General features: G+C 40.7%; 1 protein-coding gene across 4 annotated transcripts in view; it reads left to right on the top strand.

Moving 5' to 3' along the window:
* HEATR5B (HEAT repeat containing 5B) overlaps positions 1-15927 on the top strand; it is an 82234-nt gene that overhangs the window by 2190 nt on the left and 64117 nt on the right. For 3 of the 4 annotated variants that reach the window (XM_019500602.2, XM_014600044.3, XM_019500600.2), the window contains exons 2-9: positions 1092-1217; positions 1340-1527; positions 3107-3318; positions 6400-6508; positions 7846-7995; positions 9619-9790; positions 12107-12264; positions 13889-14138. In XM_019500602.2, the coding sequence (XP_019356147.1) occupies positions 1402-1527; positions 3107-3318; positions 6400-6508; positions 7846-7995; positions 9619-9790; positions 12107-12264; positions 13889-14138 (1177 nt within the window). In that variant the 5' untranslated portion in view covers positions 1092-1217; positions 1340-1401. The remainder of the gene's footprint in view (positions 1-1091; positions 1218-1339; positions 1528-3106; positions 3319-6399; positions 6509-7845; positions 7996-9618; positions 9791-12106; positions 12265-13888; positions 14139-15927) is intronic. The other variant, XM_019500601.2, reaches the window with a different exon arrangement.

The following is a 15927-nucleotide window of genomic DNA, read 5'->3' as shown; positions in this document are numbered from 1 at the left end:
ACCCATTCCAGTGCTTCACTACTGTTCTAGTGAGAATTTTTCCTAATATCCAGTTTAAACCTCCCTTGCTTTGTCACGTATGGAATATCTTACCCCAACCATAGATCCATTCATTCTTGCCTTTGACTTGGGTGGGGAAAATCCTTTTTTCCTTTGCACCCTGGGAATTGCTCACTTCTAGTTGGAGGCCTTATGGGAAGAGATTAGAGGATAATCTTGTTATGACTGCTCATAGCTGTACCTGTTCTTTGCATATTCCTTGGTATTGCTGTGCCCAATAGATTCTTCAAGGTCTGCTTGGTAGCTCAGAGACAGTGTGGCTACTGTGCTGCAGACCACTGATTTAATTGCAGAATTAACCTGGACTACCTTACGATCTCCACCGCAAAGTCCTACACGTGTAACTATGTTCACAGCAGTGCTGTACTTGCCTATGTCCTAGGGGTTTTTTTTGGTGGAATATCATAATAGTTCTTAGCAGTGCTTTGATATGGTTTGCTCTGAATTTATTTGCGGGGTGCACATGCTCTGTCTACTTATGTGGAGCTGCTGTTTGTAGCAGAGATGTATGGATCTGGGAGTATGTCTCCCTAGTTTTGTGAGGGGTCTGGCAAATGAATGGAGTTACACTTGGTGAAATGCATGTTTTATAGAATTGTGCCATTTTGGCTCTGTGAAATGCAGTTTCTTGGCTATTTACTTCAGAGATAGCCCTCAGCCAGAATGTGTAAAGACTTGAATCCCGCCAACCAAAGGCTGCTGCTTCCTAAACTGTGAAGGATTGTTCCATAGTGTGCTCTTCAGCCTACCCAGTGTCTTGGAGAAGTTAAAGGGATAGCTAAATTCATTCCTCAAGCCACAAAGAAGGGAAGGGTCTGTGGATACTGAGACTCCCAATCATGCATTTAGTCCAATAAAAGATATTGCACACAAAAATCTTTCCCTCTCCTGTATTTCCTGGACCGTCATAGCTACAACATCATTTTGATACTCCTTGTGCTATCTTTTTGGGAAGATGAGAATAAGGGGGGTTCCTTTATCGGATTGGTAACTTTCTCTCTGCATTGCTTTTTTTTTTTTTTTTTTAACAGGGACTTTAACATCATTCTGGCCAGAAACAGATTCAGATTTCGGAGGAATTTCTGTATGAATTTCTACTTTTAACAGTTAGGTTCCTGATCTCTTAAATACCCATGTTTGTGGCTAATCTTAAACATGTGAGTATGACTTCTTTGAGACTAGTTCAGTGGAAATGTATGTAAGATTATGGTTTGATACCATAGTGTTTTATGCTGAACACTGCAATTTACTAACATATTTTTTATCTACTGTTTTACAGTAACTGTTTTTTTTTGTAGAGGGAATACATGAATCTACAGGAAAATCAGAATTTAACTAGAGATGGAGCTAGCTCATAGTTTGTTGCTAAATGAAGAGGCTTTGGTTCAGATCACAGAAGCAAAGAGACCAGTCTTTATTTTTGAGTGGCTGCGGTTTTTGGATAAAGTTCTGGTAGCTGCTAACAAGGTAATTTTCTCCCCCTGATTTCACAACTTCTGTGATAATTTCATTTGCATTAAAGATACCAGATGGACATTTATACTGTAGCAGTAAGACCAAAGAGTTGTTACTGGACTTTAATATTAGACTTTAGGTGGTGACACCGAAGTCATGAAAATGCCTGGATAAGAATAGTCTGTTCTCTGAAGACAGCATTTATCGAGCACAGCAATTTGCAGTTCTAAGTGTAAGACAAAGAACAACAGAAAAAACTACACTTAATCTAAGACATAGCCAACTAAGACACAGCAACAACACACAACTCAGTCTAAGGCAAGACGCAACAGAAACTTTGCATAAGTCTTAGGTAGTCCGGAGGATAGAGTCTGCAGCTAGGCATTCAGAATGTTTTTCTGGGTTATCCACAGGCCATCATAGCTGGTGGGGGTGGTCCCACAGGTTTCATCTTTGCCTTGGCAAAGATGAAACATCTTTGTACCCCTCTTACTCCTTGGTTACCTTGATAACAGCACATCTCTCACCCCTTTCATGTCTTCCACGACTTCTATGTTCTATGTCTCAGGATGTTTTCCTGGTTCTATAGGGTCTCTGGCTTTCACAGGTTTTAACTAAGTGCCCGCAGCTCACTTTGAAGTGTAGCCCCCTGCTTGCCTATGTCACATCAGAGTGTTCAAGCAGTCTGGCCCTTCCCCTGCTACATCAGGTTTGCACTCAACATCTGTCATTCAGCATCTGTGACCTAGCTTCCAAATTAGTTAAAATGCCAAAGACTATTAATTATATTGTGCGTTTGCCAACAGAGTCAATCTGAGGAGTGATTGTAAACTCATTAGGGGGGTCAGCAAGAAATAGGGGATACGATGTTTACCATGGCGCCCGTTGGGGTGAAATAATGGCCATAAACTGAAAGAGAACGCATTCAGACTAGACATCAGGAAAAAAATCTTTACAGTGAGGTTTGCCAAAGTATGGAATTACACTTCCAAGGGAAGAGGTGCTGTCCCCTTCCTTGGAGTATTTAAAAGGAGATTGGACAGACACCTGGCTGGGTCATCTGACGCCAGCACTCTTTCCTGCCTGGGGCAGGGGGCTGGACTCGATGACCTAATAGGTCCCTTCTAACCCTAGCATCTATGAAACTAGAAAAACAAATCTGTATACTTTAGTTTGAATCTTGGAGTATTGTAGTTACCTATGCTTGTTTATTTCCTCATTATGTGTGCTAAGTGTCTATATACATTTAAATACATCTGAATTAGAAGGTTTTGCAGTTCTTCAGTAATATGATACATATTTGGGAAAGTAGAGCACTTCCCTTCCAGTGTGGGGACTTCTGATGGTGAGGAAAGAAGGTGAAAAAAATGGCAGAGAGGAAGTCTTTGAAGTGTTCAAGATTTTCTAGAAATCTATTCATGAACTGCTAATAGATAATGGAGAATAGAAATAACTTCTCAGTAAGCAACCATATATCTGCTTTTCATATAATAGCTATATTTGCTAGCATTGAGTATAGTTTGAATTTTTGTTTAATTGAAATGTTGAATTGCATATGAATGGAAAGATACCACTTTTGTTCCTTTAACAGACAGATGTCAAGGAAAAACAAAAGAAACTTGTAGAACAGCTAACAGGACTTATCAGCAGTTCTCCTGGGCCACCCACACGGAAATTACTGGCTAAAAATCTTGCAGCTCTGTACAGCATTGGAGATACATTTACGGTTTTTCAGACACTTGACAAGTGTAATGACATTATCAAAAGTAAAGATGACACTGCTGCCTACTTACCAACCAAACTGTAAGTAAAATGAATTATGGGTGGTAGTAATGGTTTTTAAGGAAAATTGTTTTTTATAGTACCAGTTCTTCTGTGTGTGTGTCTAATAAATAGATGGGTATATTACAAGACAGATTGGGGAGAGGACAGAAACTTTGTTGTGTGTGTATGTTACATATGTGTTGCTAGTTTGTGTGAATGACAGAAAACAAGAGCAGGATTGGGAGTGTGAAAAGAAGTCTGTAGACAAAGGTCCACATGGCTCTTTGGAAGTTAAAGGTCTATCTTCTAGCTAAGGGGATATTTTGTTGTCAGAATTAATATTTATTTGTGCCATCTAAAGGAAAGTGAACTGCTTGGTAACACAATGGAGAAATGCCTCAACTTGTAATTTTATAAAAGTATTTATAGGTAGGGACCTACTTAACTTGTGGTGAGTCAAAGCCATTTTTGTAGCTTTGTCCTGGCACAAAGAGCCGATATTGTGGCATTCCTGCCCCTCAGTGCTGATGGGTGGAGAGGCCTGGGGGGGGGTGAGGTGGGGGGAAAGGGATGAGGATGCAGTTGCCATCTTGACTGCTGGCTGCCCTTTGTCTGGCCCACCCGCTGTGTGCTGTATTGGCGGGGGCAACCACCATCTTATTGCTGCCTCCTTTGTGCTGCCCCGTCAGCAGCAGCAAGCTGTAAGGCCCGCCCGGGATGGGCAGACTGAATAAAAACTTACTTTTATTTAGGGGTTTTTCATGCATTTCGCCGGCAACCCCAGGTTTCATGGTTTATGAAATACGTGAGACCACAATTTAGGTAGGCCCTATTTATAGGCACAGTCCAGAAATGTTATATGACAACTTGCAGGTTGAATTCTAAAAAATGTTATTTATTTTAAGAGGGAACTTTTACTTAATGTTATGTACTTAGAAAACAAGCACTTTTTTTTTTGCCTGTGTTTAACTATTATAGCAGTGGTTTTCAAACTTCCTAAATCCATGGAACCCTTTCTTATAATTTCTTCTGCCACGGGACCCCTACACTGAGTGTAAAGACTGACACAGAGCCAAGCAACCCAGCCTGGCAGCAGTGGTGCACCACCTCCCTACCCACTCCACCATTAACCCAGTCTCTGCGACGTATCGGAGAACCCAGGGTTCTGCAGAGCACAGTTTGAAAACTACAGTATTGTGGCATGCAGTATATGTCTCTTGAATAAATCATCGCTAAGTGTGTATGTGGTTTCAGCTCACATTTCAGATACTATTCCAGTCTCGCTATTAGTAACTTAGAGCTTTAAAACAGTTTGCTATGATTTATAGCTTCAGTTAGGAGTGTGTTTAAAAAAAATCCAATCTACTTCTATTTGTTTATGCAGTATTTAGTGAACTGGGCCTAACTTCCTACTGACTTCAATGCACTGCTGTAGCAGTATGTTTAACAATGCCCGCCCTGGCAGGCATTATATTTATTGCACAGTTAACATGTTAATTGTATATGGGCGTTTTACAGTTTATTGTGCAAAGAATTTATAGTGAGATGAAATGGCAAATCAGACACAAAGATGTTTCATATCTTGTGGCTGGTTTGTATCCTGCTTTAAATTAGATAGATGCGTGGCATGTATAGTGGCTGCCACCTGCCTGACCTTGTTGATCAGTTAATCTTCGAGATCGGGGGGCAGCCCTGGGTCTTGGTTCAATCAGCTGGTCTGAGTCGCAGATTATTTTGATGGGGCAGGGGTCCAGGACACAGCTGCCCCATTCCTAATGTCTGCAGTGTCCTTTGAGGGACCTGGTCCCTGTGCTGGGCTCCCCGCACACCTGCAGTTGCACTGTTGGGATCTGCAGTATTTTGCATGTGATGTTTATGGCTGGAGGAATGATTTTTTGGGGGATCAGGCATAAAATTCTTAATGGCTGCTGGGGGCCAGTAGCATCAGAAATACTCTTTGGGTGGAAACTATCCTTGCTTGGATGTTTGGGGAGAGAATTTGGGCAATTTTTTGTGAAGTAAGAAATTGAAATAGTTACTTTCCCACATAATATTGCAACAGACTGTTCGATTACCTAAAGGCTGTTTAAGTTTAGTACTTTTAATTCAATGTGTTCTTGCTGAGGAGGTAAGTCCTTTGATAAGTTTGTAACAAACAAAGAAACTGCGTGGATAATTATGCTGTCAGTGATGGAAGACACAATTCTGAGCATCCTAAGTAGCATCTAGCAAGGATTTTAAACTGAGAAACTTAGCTCCTTTGTGACATCAAGTTGCATGTCCACAGCCTTGACATGCAGGGGAGCTAAGCCTGTTAAGCTGCTGGACTGACAGTGTGCATGTCTAATTGAAACGCAGCATAGCTTAAAATCCTTCAGTTTATTTGAGTATCTAAACATAGGGGAAAGTACGGGTGCAAAACATGCATAAATGTAATGATTTAAGAGTGTTTGTAATCTTACATGCATTGTAAAATTTTCTATACCAAGGGTTGGCAGTCTTTTTGGAGTCATGGGTCAAAATAATTCAGCTCATTCCGAAAGTCAGATGCGACTTGCAAGCTGGCCACTGCCGCCACTTCCTCTGCTACTCATTCCCCCTGGCTGCCAGTATACCATAGATTTATTTTTCAGCCGTCCTCTGCCAAAATGCTAACTATGTCCCCGTTTCAAGGGCTGGATGAAATTGCTTGGTGGCCTGGATCCAACCAGCGGACCATAGATTGCCAGTCCCTGTAGCTGGCAGGGAGTAGGCCTCAAAATATAAACAGTGTAGCTTTGAAGCTATTTTTCCTGGAGAATGTTTTCTGCAATCATTAAAGTTTTTCATCTTACAAGGACATAAACACATAAGTGCATATTAAGGGGTTCTGCCTCTGGATTCGCTTAGATGCATCTCTGCACCCGTAAGCTTAGCGAGAGAAAAATGTTCAGCTAAGTGAAGTGCTCACAGTGAATAATGAATATGGTGGCTAGTGCATAGTAAAGTTTTATAATAATCAAAAATAATTAACAACATAGAGAAATGTATTTTTAAATGTAATTTCTAGGCTGATCTGTCTCAAGTAATGTGTTAGACGTTTTGAAAAGGAAGCTGTTAAGCAGTGTCTTTTCTTTGTAGGGCTGCTGTGGCATGTGTTGGAGCATTTTATGAGAAAATGGGCAGGATGCTGGGCAGTTCTTTTCCAGAAACAGTTAACAATCTCTTAAAGTCTCTGAAAAGTGCAGAGGTAAGTTACAGGAATGTGTCATCTTAGAGCTACAAACCTAGTTTTCTTTAAGGCCCAAACTACTTTCAGTTAAAATGTCTTCATGCTTTTCTTATGTACTGGGCAAGTAGCTACCTGTGCAGCCCATATCAATATAAAGATGCATGTTTATTTGTACTGTATAACTGGCTTAAAATTTTGAATATTTTAACAATTAATTGCTAGTGGAACAAGCTAACATAATCCTTGTAACAGGTACTGGTCTTTGGGGTGCATGTTCTTGTCTTTTCATCTTAGTCCAGTGCTCAGTCCTTTTATGACTGAGACGATTATGGGGATCTCCGCTTTCTTCTGTAAAAAAGGTGCAGATCACTTTCCAGGATCATCTGAGTCTATATTAACCAACCTATTTCTTGTCACTGTCATGGCAAGGCATTGGCAATGCCCTTGTTTCTTCTGCTCTTTGCCTGAGGCTTGTTGTAGGGCTATAAACTGTTTTATGACTTTTATTTTTGTAGACTTTTTTATGACTCTGGGTATGAGAGAGGTCAAGAGTGTTTTATCTTGTAGATCTTTTGGATAAATGGTTGCCTGCAAATGTGAGGGAACTAGATTCAATGGCCCAGGAGGCGCTTCCGTTCTTAGGTTCCCTTGTTTGTGGTTGTGATAGGTTTGATGTTTGCATACAGAACATGCTTTAAAAATCATATGCATCAATACGTATGTTTGACATATGTATCCAGGGTAAGTGGGGATTGGCTGGTTAAAAACTTTGCTGAAGAAGCTTGTAAGCTAAACTAACTAAATAGCTCATATTTTTTTCCCTTTTTTGTATGTATGAAGTAAAATGCAAAAAAATCGCCTGCATTAATGCAATACTATTTTCATGGTTAAAACAATAACTTGCACATGTGCACTACATTTAAATCTTGTTTCTCATTGAATGTACGGTTTAATACACTATGTACAATACACATCTAGTATTTGAAACAGGAGAGGCAGCTTTTGCTGCACAAATTGGAGACCTTGGGGAGTTTCTGTTAGTTTTTTAGCAGGGAGGTGTATTACTGTGCTCACCAAAAACAATGGACTTTACACAATGATCTGTTTTAACAACTGAGACTGTTTCGCAAAATTAAGTATAGAGTATGCTATTACAGGTGCTGCACAGTAAGTTTGTAATTGTTGTTCAGTACCAAAATATTTTAAGGGGCTTTAGTAAAAGAAGTTTTTATACTCTGTAGGTATAGCTGCAGAAAAAGAACAATGATAGAACTATAATACTGATACTTGGGGACAAAAAATTACTGAGTGCTGCTGATTTAAAAACTATTTTTTCTTTGCTTTCTTACTTGCAGTCTCAGGGTCGAAGTGAAATATTAATGAGTTTACAAAAAGTCTTAAATGGACTTGGCGGTGCAGCGGCTTCTTGCCATCGTGACATTTATAAGAATGCGCGATCTCTGCTGACAGATAGATCTATGGCTGTACGATGTGCAGTAGCTAAGGTGGGTATTGTTTTTACAAGGTTTAGGAATCTTGTTTCCCTTGTGCCCCAAAAGCAGTTATATGAGGAAAGTGACAAAATTTGCTGTTCAGTTGCTTAAGTTTTCATTAATCATTTTGTTTGGAAGAATGAAAGAGTTTCATATGGTAAGAAATGTTCATGAGAGAACTTTTGTATGTTTCCATTAAATCTGATATTTTTCTATATAGATGATTGTAATTAGTATGATATTAGTAAGAATAAACTATTTTTGAAGCAAATTCATGATACAGAGAGGAGCCACCTTCATTTGGGGATGCAAGCTTTGAAAAAATTAAATTCCGTTTCTAAAGGTGTTTCATAGAAATTTGGAGCTACAGAAGCAGGAATGATCTGTGCAGTACAGTATTCTGGGCCTTGTTCAATTTACTAGTCATGTCCTAAGTAATGTGGCTTCTATTTCTATGTTCTTACTTTCTAATAGAGTTCAGCATTAGGAAGATTTTTTTCCCTGATGTTCAGCCTTAATTTTTGTTGCAAGCTGATGTTTACGTCCTTTAAATATTTATAGGTTATATCCATGTTACTTCTTATTTGTTGATCAATTATGGCAAGTTAGTATTCATGACTAATTCATTTAATTGTTTCTCGTAAACCAGTCTTGCCAGTCTCCTAGTCATTTAAAACTAGATTAGTCAAGGTAAAAAGACATGAACTAAACAATACACTCTCATTTACTTATTCTACTCTGAATATTAGCAATAAAAATGAAGCTGTAATTTAACCCATGCCCATTCCAACATCTAAACTTTATTGCAGTTTTAGATTTTAGAGTAATCCTCAAACAACAACCTTTCCCCTGGTCCTACAGTATTTAAGCTGGCTATTACCTGTTTAGTGTATGGCATATTCATTTTTCACTTGATCCTATGACATAATTATTTTAAAACAACAATGTACACACACAGGACTCATACAGTCTTAGTCCGTATACAGGAAGGAATATGGTTGTAGTAGAGAGAGACCCATATTATCAAGAAGTCTTAGTGTGAAGTGTTAAAATCTCTGTGGACTAAGGAGACTGTATACACTGCCCATTTTAAAATAGAGGGTGGGATAAACTTTTTCCACAAAATTGAGGAGGCCTTTGGTTCATTGTGACCAATACAGTCTGTCCAGATACAGTAAGTCAGGAATGTCAAGTTCACCTGGCCCCTCGGGTCAGATCTAGACATAGCAGCACAGGGATAATTGATGGCAGGAGCAATGGGGCTGTTGCTTGTACCCTGCTACCAACATGTGACCCTAATGGGGCTTGCTATTCCACGTTTTGTCAGCATGCCTTGCCTCCAAATTCCCAGGCCCCATAGGAGCGCATCTCTGCAGTCTGGATCTGGCCTGTGAGAATTGTGTTTGAAAGCCTTGTAATAGGGTATATAGTTTAACTCTTCAATCCCTTTTTGTGTCTCAGGTGCTCATTATATTTTTGTTTGCAAAGGAGGCTGAAAGTGAAATCAGTTTGAGAAATTGGTAGCTTATTCAACAAGAATATTTACTAGATAAGTGTAACCTGTGCGATTGTATTAGTTGTCAGAAGGGGGGAAAAAGGGTGCAGTAGTATTCAATAGTTCTTATTTGTCCTCAGTGTCTGCTGGAACTACAGAATGAAGCTGTATTTATGTGGACAGCTGAACTAGAAAATGTGGCAACACTCTGCTTTAAGGCCTTGGAAAATTCAAATTACGGTGTACGTGTTGCAGTGTCAAAGCTTTTAGGCACTGTCATGGCTACAGCATTGATACCAAAGCAAGCAACAGGTATGGCCTTATAAAATCACATTGCATGAGATTTTAGGGAAGATGAGTTACATTTTTGTTTTGCATTGTAGACTTCAATTCTAATTAGTGTACAGTAAACTAAAATGAGTTATAAAATGAGCTAAGTCTGTGCATATCCAGTTATATTCACATAAAGAGGTAGAAGAAATAAATCACTTGAAGCATTTTGCTAGCATAAAACACAAAACTTCTAAAAGTAAAGGCACGCCAACCAGGACCTCAAACGTGATCCATCCAGACCCATAATATACAAGTCACTTCACCTGCATGCTGCCAGTGACCAAACCACCCTCCCGTACTCAGCATTTTAGGCAGAGACAGTTGTATTTGTACCTGGACAAACTGTGTCTGTGTTTGTCTGAGAACAGAAATATCCTGGGGTTGGTATGTAAACACATTACCCTTTTGATGACGGTTTAGTGAGTGACTGAATGCACAGCCACTTCTCTGTCATTGATTCAATGAAGCAATTCTGGGCTACTTATTCAGGTGGACTTTGATGTCCCAAGATAAAGTACTTATCCTGTGAGCCTTTTTAGGATTTATCTTAGGACAATGGACATGGTTACTTGAAGGATTGCATTTTGTCCTAGGGTAAAATGGTTTATCCTAGGACAAAAGCAACATCTGTTTGTAGCCTTAGTTAGCAAGGAAAACTCTTTTCTTTGATATACTTGTCTTTTTCTCCTCTGTATACTCCTAACGTTTAATAGTTTTGTGAGTTGGTCTGGTGACACTAAGGAGGATTTAAAAAAAATGGAAATAGATTGGGCATGCTCTGAGGAAACCCAGACACTAGGGTTAAGAGAGAAACTCTAGAGCTGAACTCTCAAAGAGCATGGAAGAGAGAAAAACCAAAGAAGTTCTCAAGAAATAAATACATTAACCATAGGAGATTAGTCAGACTCTGAATGAAGTCAAACAGTTAGCACAGGTACAGAGAGGAGCCAGGTTATCATTGTAGAAACCCAAGGCTCCTAGAGTAAGGAGGATTATGCATATTTTCCATGGACAGCATCAAAAAAATGGCTTATACTAGACTGGTACCTGGCAATGATTAACTAGTGGTGAGCTGAACCAACCCAGCTTAGGTCTGAGGTGGGCCAGTGCTTCTGACTTATTATTTAAGCATTTTGGTAGAAACATCTTAGTTCATCTGAACTGATATCTTCTCTGTGACTAGCACAGGTGCAATGTGTCTGTTTGGCCATTAGGTCTAAAAAAATCCAGGTCTCGTACATAAGTAAGTTGTTATGTATGCATATGAAAAAGGGGTGGAAAGGAGTAAGAACTACTTGTAATCTGGGACTTCATCAGCTAAAAATGACTGGAGCAGAGGGACCTGGGCATAGTAGTTGAATCACAGGATGACTGGTTGCCAATATGATATACCTGTGAGAAAGATACAAGATTTGATCTTTGCATGGATCAATCAAGAAATTTCTAGTCAAGGTAGGACAGTATGTAATTGTTCAAGGCACTTATAATACTCCATGGGAGCATTATGTATAGTTCTGGTCACCCTTCATTGGAGACGAATAGGGGAGAGACCATGCATCCCCTGGAAGTGCCAGCAGAAGTGGACTTCTGATTTTGCCTGTGGCTTGGTGATCAGATGCTGGGGGAGTGCTCCCCCAGACTTGGGAGGCACCAGTTGCACATGTCACCCTTGTTCAAGAAAATATTTTAAACCGGGGGAAGCCTACTAGAGTGATAATGGGAATAGAGAGCATGCTGCAAAAGACTAAAAAGGCTGGATATATTTAGTGTAGTGAAACAGGCCAAGAAGGGACATGATTGCTCTCTGTATATACCTTGATAGCAAGTACTGAGTGGGGGGGAAAGAACTAGTAAAGTAATGGACAGTATTGATACAAGAACAGTTGGATATAAACAGGGCATGAATAGGCTGGAAATTAGATGATTTTGGCTAAAATTCAGCATCTTCCATGTTTCAGGGATGTATGTGGTAGCTGTGTTGATCTGAGACAAAAAGAAATGCAAAAATTTTGAACTCTTGGTTCCAAAATGATACCTTTTATTAGACCGACTGAGAAATTGCCAAAAAATATATTTTTTTTTCTGCAAGCTTTCGGGCTCATGCACCCTTCATCATGCTCAGGGAAAGATGGTAAAAAGTCCCCATATATAGGAAATAAACTTCATTTTTGCACAGAGGAAGCAGAAGCTGGAAAACTGCAAGAGTGGTGTGAATAGTTAATGAACTCTCCAAATCATTGCTGTTGAGGTCTTGTTATATCTCTGATTGAAATACTGCCTTTTTCTTTCCACAAGTGATGCGTCAGAATGTGAGGAGGGCTACACTTGAGGAAGTCTTAGAACTCATGGCCACAGGGTTTTTGCGAGGAGGGTCTGGATTCTTAAAGAGTGGTGGAGAGATGTTAAAAGTAGGAGGGTCTGTCAATCGAGAAGTACGAGTTGGTGTCACACAGGTTTGTAATAATTTTTTTAGAAGTTCTCTTTTTTCTCTTTCTTCATTTCAAAATAGAGGAACAGTATTACACTAGCTACAGGTCTCTGTGTAAAAAAAACAAAACAAAACAAAAAAAAAACACAACAAAAAAAATCTCGGATTTGTGATTCCCTTGTTTGTCCCAAAACTTTACAAGTGCACAACCGTGCCATATACTGTGTCAATTAGTAGTTTCTGTAAATTAGCTTATGAATTCACACTGGTTCATTTCTTATCTAGTGATTTGGGTAGATTAGGTGAATTTTTCTGCATAAATATTCTTTTAAAATGTTTTGCTTAACTTGCAGTAGTGGTTGAATTTTTTAATTATTACTTTTAAATTGCAATATATGATAACCACAGGTTGAGATTTTTGGCTCTTGTAAGTAAATACAAGAAAAGTTCCTTAAATAACAGAGTACTTCAGGTGCTGTCTACACCTTAAAACTATTTAGAAATTGATATAGTTCAGAATGCAGCTCGTAGTTTAAATTGTGTTTCCTTTAGGGAGAACATCACACCGATACCCAATCTGTGCTGGCTACCTGCTGGTGTTCTAGATAAAGTGTGTACCCTAAATTCATCTATTCTTCTAAGGTGCCTCTGTATTGGGATCTGCTGGGGTGCAGGAGGGGTCACAGTTACCTAGTTTAAAACTGGAGAGGGTAGGAATAGTGTGCTCCATTTTTCCCCAGGCATCTTGTTACGTTTCATGATTATATAACACCTTGTACTTTTACACATGCCATAATTATTTTGAAGACTATAAATATAGAACACAATCATAATTTAGAATTATGGTTTATAAGTAATGGACAAAATGTATATCACTGTTATAGTAGGCTTCTACGTAACTGGTGTGATGTGGAATTACAGTTTTAAATAAATAACCATTTATTTATTTAGTTTATATGCTACCCTTGCTGGAAAGTATTCCCTCTCCCTGCCCAACCCAACCTTGCTTTTCATTCCCTGTTCACAGCCATAACAGAAGACAACATTTTTTTCTCTCTCCCATATTCCCTTCCATTCCTACCCACATTCTCCGCGTCTCGCACGTAGGTGAGGCTTCCCTCCTCATTCCCAGCCCATACCTCCCTGTCTTTATGTGACATTTGTAGTGATTGAGAGCATTCATTTTGCAAAATATTGTGTTCAGTGACTTTGGGGTTGTTGTTTTTTTTCATTTTATCAGTTTATAGCAATTTCACGCATTTAATTAAATCCCCAGTTCAGATTTTCTATAAAGAACTAGATCAAGTTATCCACAACATATCCTGCATATACTTGCCATGTCTGAAATGAAAACATTAGAAAAAAACAGTTAATGTGCATTTTTAATTGGATTTTCCTGAAATGCTTTTGAGGTTATGTCTGCGTTGCACAATGTAGCATATTGTGGGCACAATGAGTTAGCTTGGTTACTGGGAGGAGTCTCACTATGGTGTACGGAGCTAATTTAACTTAGCTTTCTCTGCTCTCCTCATTCACAACTATTAGAAAATATTTTTCAGTACAGATGTACCATTAATCTTTTTTTCTTTGAATACTAAGTATCCCCTCTTGTTTCTATATTCACTTTGTATATGTATCTGTATCTACAGGCCTATGTTGTCTTTGTTACAACACTAGGAGGTCAGTGGTTGGAGCGCAACTTTGCTACATTCTTGTCCCATGTTCTGGATTTAGTTTCCCATCCCCGTGCAACACAGACTCATGTGGAGGCGGTATACTCTCGAAGATGTGTTTCCTTTATCCTGAGAGCAACTGTTGGCAGTTTATTAGGGGAGAAAGCACAGATAGCAGCTGCCAAGGATATTTGTCAAGCCATTGGTAAACAAATGAAGGCAGTAGGTAAGAACCATTTTTCTTATGAATGGCCCGCTAGTTTTGCCCATGTTTGTCATTGTCTTCCAAGTCAGTAGAGGTGCACCGATATTGGATCAGTATCGCTATAAAGAAAAGTGGCTGTATTGGAAATTGGCCTGATGGGGCTGATCATTTGGCCAATAAATGCCCATGTTGTGTGCAGCTGCAGCACAGCACTCAGTCACTGAGGAGCAGAGCTGGCAGCCTGGAGAGCTGCCTCCAGCTGGTAAGTCTGGTGTAGTGGAAGAGGAGAGGGGAGGAAGGGGCGTGGGGGGGACAGATCAATGCGGTGAGGGAAGGGGCAGGGGCAGGTGCTGCTGAGCCAGGGCAGATCGAGCGTGGGGCAGAGCTGCAGCTCATGAGGAGGGTGGCTCCGGCCACTGCTTGCACCCCAGGAGGGCGGGGGGCATGTGCCTCCAGATCTGCATGCAGCAGGGCAGGTGGACTGCAGCCATGGGCTGGAGCTGGAGCTGCACGGGGCCTTTCTCGCTGGGGCTGGGCTTGGAGTGGGCACTGGTGGCACTGGGAGGGGGCTGCAGCCACCCCAGATTTTGCCGCAGCTCTGCTCCCAGCGCCACCATCGCCAACTGCCTGGCGCAGCCCTAGCTCTCCTTGGCGTGTGGGTGGAAGCAGGGCATTGAGCCGGGGTTGCGCCGAGCAGCTGGCCACGATGATGGTTGGAGCGGAGCTGCAGCAAAATTTGGGGTGGCTGCAGTCCCCTCCCAGTGCCACTGGCACTTGCTCCAAGCCCGGCCCTCAGCAAGAAGAGCCCCACAAAGCTCTGGCTCCAGCCTGCCTGCCCTGCCCAGCGCAGATCTGGCACACATGCCGCCGTGCCCCCCCCCTCCCCCCCCCGGGCTCCCTCCCGGGGTGCAGTCAGCAGCGGAAGCCACCCCTCCCCCCCCAAACTGCGGCTTCATCCTGTGCCCGCTCCAGGTCAGCTGGGCAGCGCCTGCCCCTTCCTCTGCCCCCTCCCTCACTGCGGGGGGGCATTGATCTGCTCCTCCCCGCTCCCTTTCCACCACACCAGACTTACCAGCTGGAGCTTACCAGACTTACCGGCTATATCGGAAATTGGATTGGCATGCCTCCTTAAATATCGGGTATTTGTACTGGCTCCCAAAATCTCTATCAGTGCACCCCTACAAGTCAGTATTTTTCTCTATTGATTACTGTATTACTGAATTATTACTGTAGTTATGCTCCAAAATGGCTCAGATAACTTTTTCAGTCAAGGTTGAGTTAAGTCTTCCAGATAGCTTGGTTCTACTCTAAAGACTAATTTTTTTAAGTAGCAGAGATTTCTGCATGTCATTGCAATGATTTCCATAGCAAATTTACTTAGTCAAAGTTAGTAGAAAATCCTAGTATCCCAAATTTTGTCTGTTTTAAAAATTGTTTTACTAGTCGCCCACGGTGCGAGAATGATGAAATGAAAACTTCAAATTGGTACCTCCTTATTAGGGATCAGTCCTTGCTATTTTATGGGGTGGTGGAGATTTAAATTGTGACTAAAAAATCACTCCTGATCAGACTTATTTTATTGTCTGCTAAGACTCCAATAGACACCAAAATCTTTTCTGTGTTATCACAGAGCATAGCTTGTTAAGCCAAGGTGTTGCTGCTGAGACAGTGGGGAAGAATCAGAGTATAGATGTCATGGAAATATACATAGCAGAATCCATCAAATTACATTTGTCTCATACTGTTATTTTAGTGTTAATGTAGTTTGCATTTTCTTGTAAGCTTGGTTACACATTCTTTGTCCACATGT

Source organism: Alligator mississippiensis, chromosome 1 (genome assembly GCF_030867095.1).
Source record: "Alligator mississippiensis isolate rAllMis1 chromosome 1, rAllMis1, whole genome shotgun sequence".
NCBI lineage: Eukaryota > Metazoa > Chordata > Crocodylia > Alligatoridae > Alligator > Alligator mississippiensis.
This window is presented reverse-complemented; position numbering and strand designations above follow the sequence as displayed.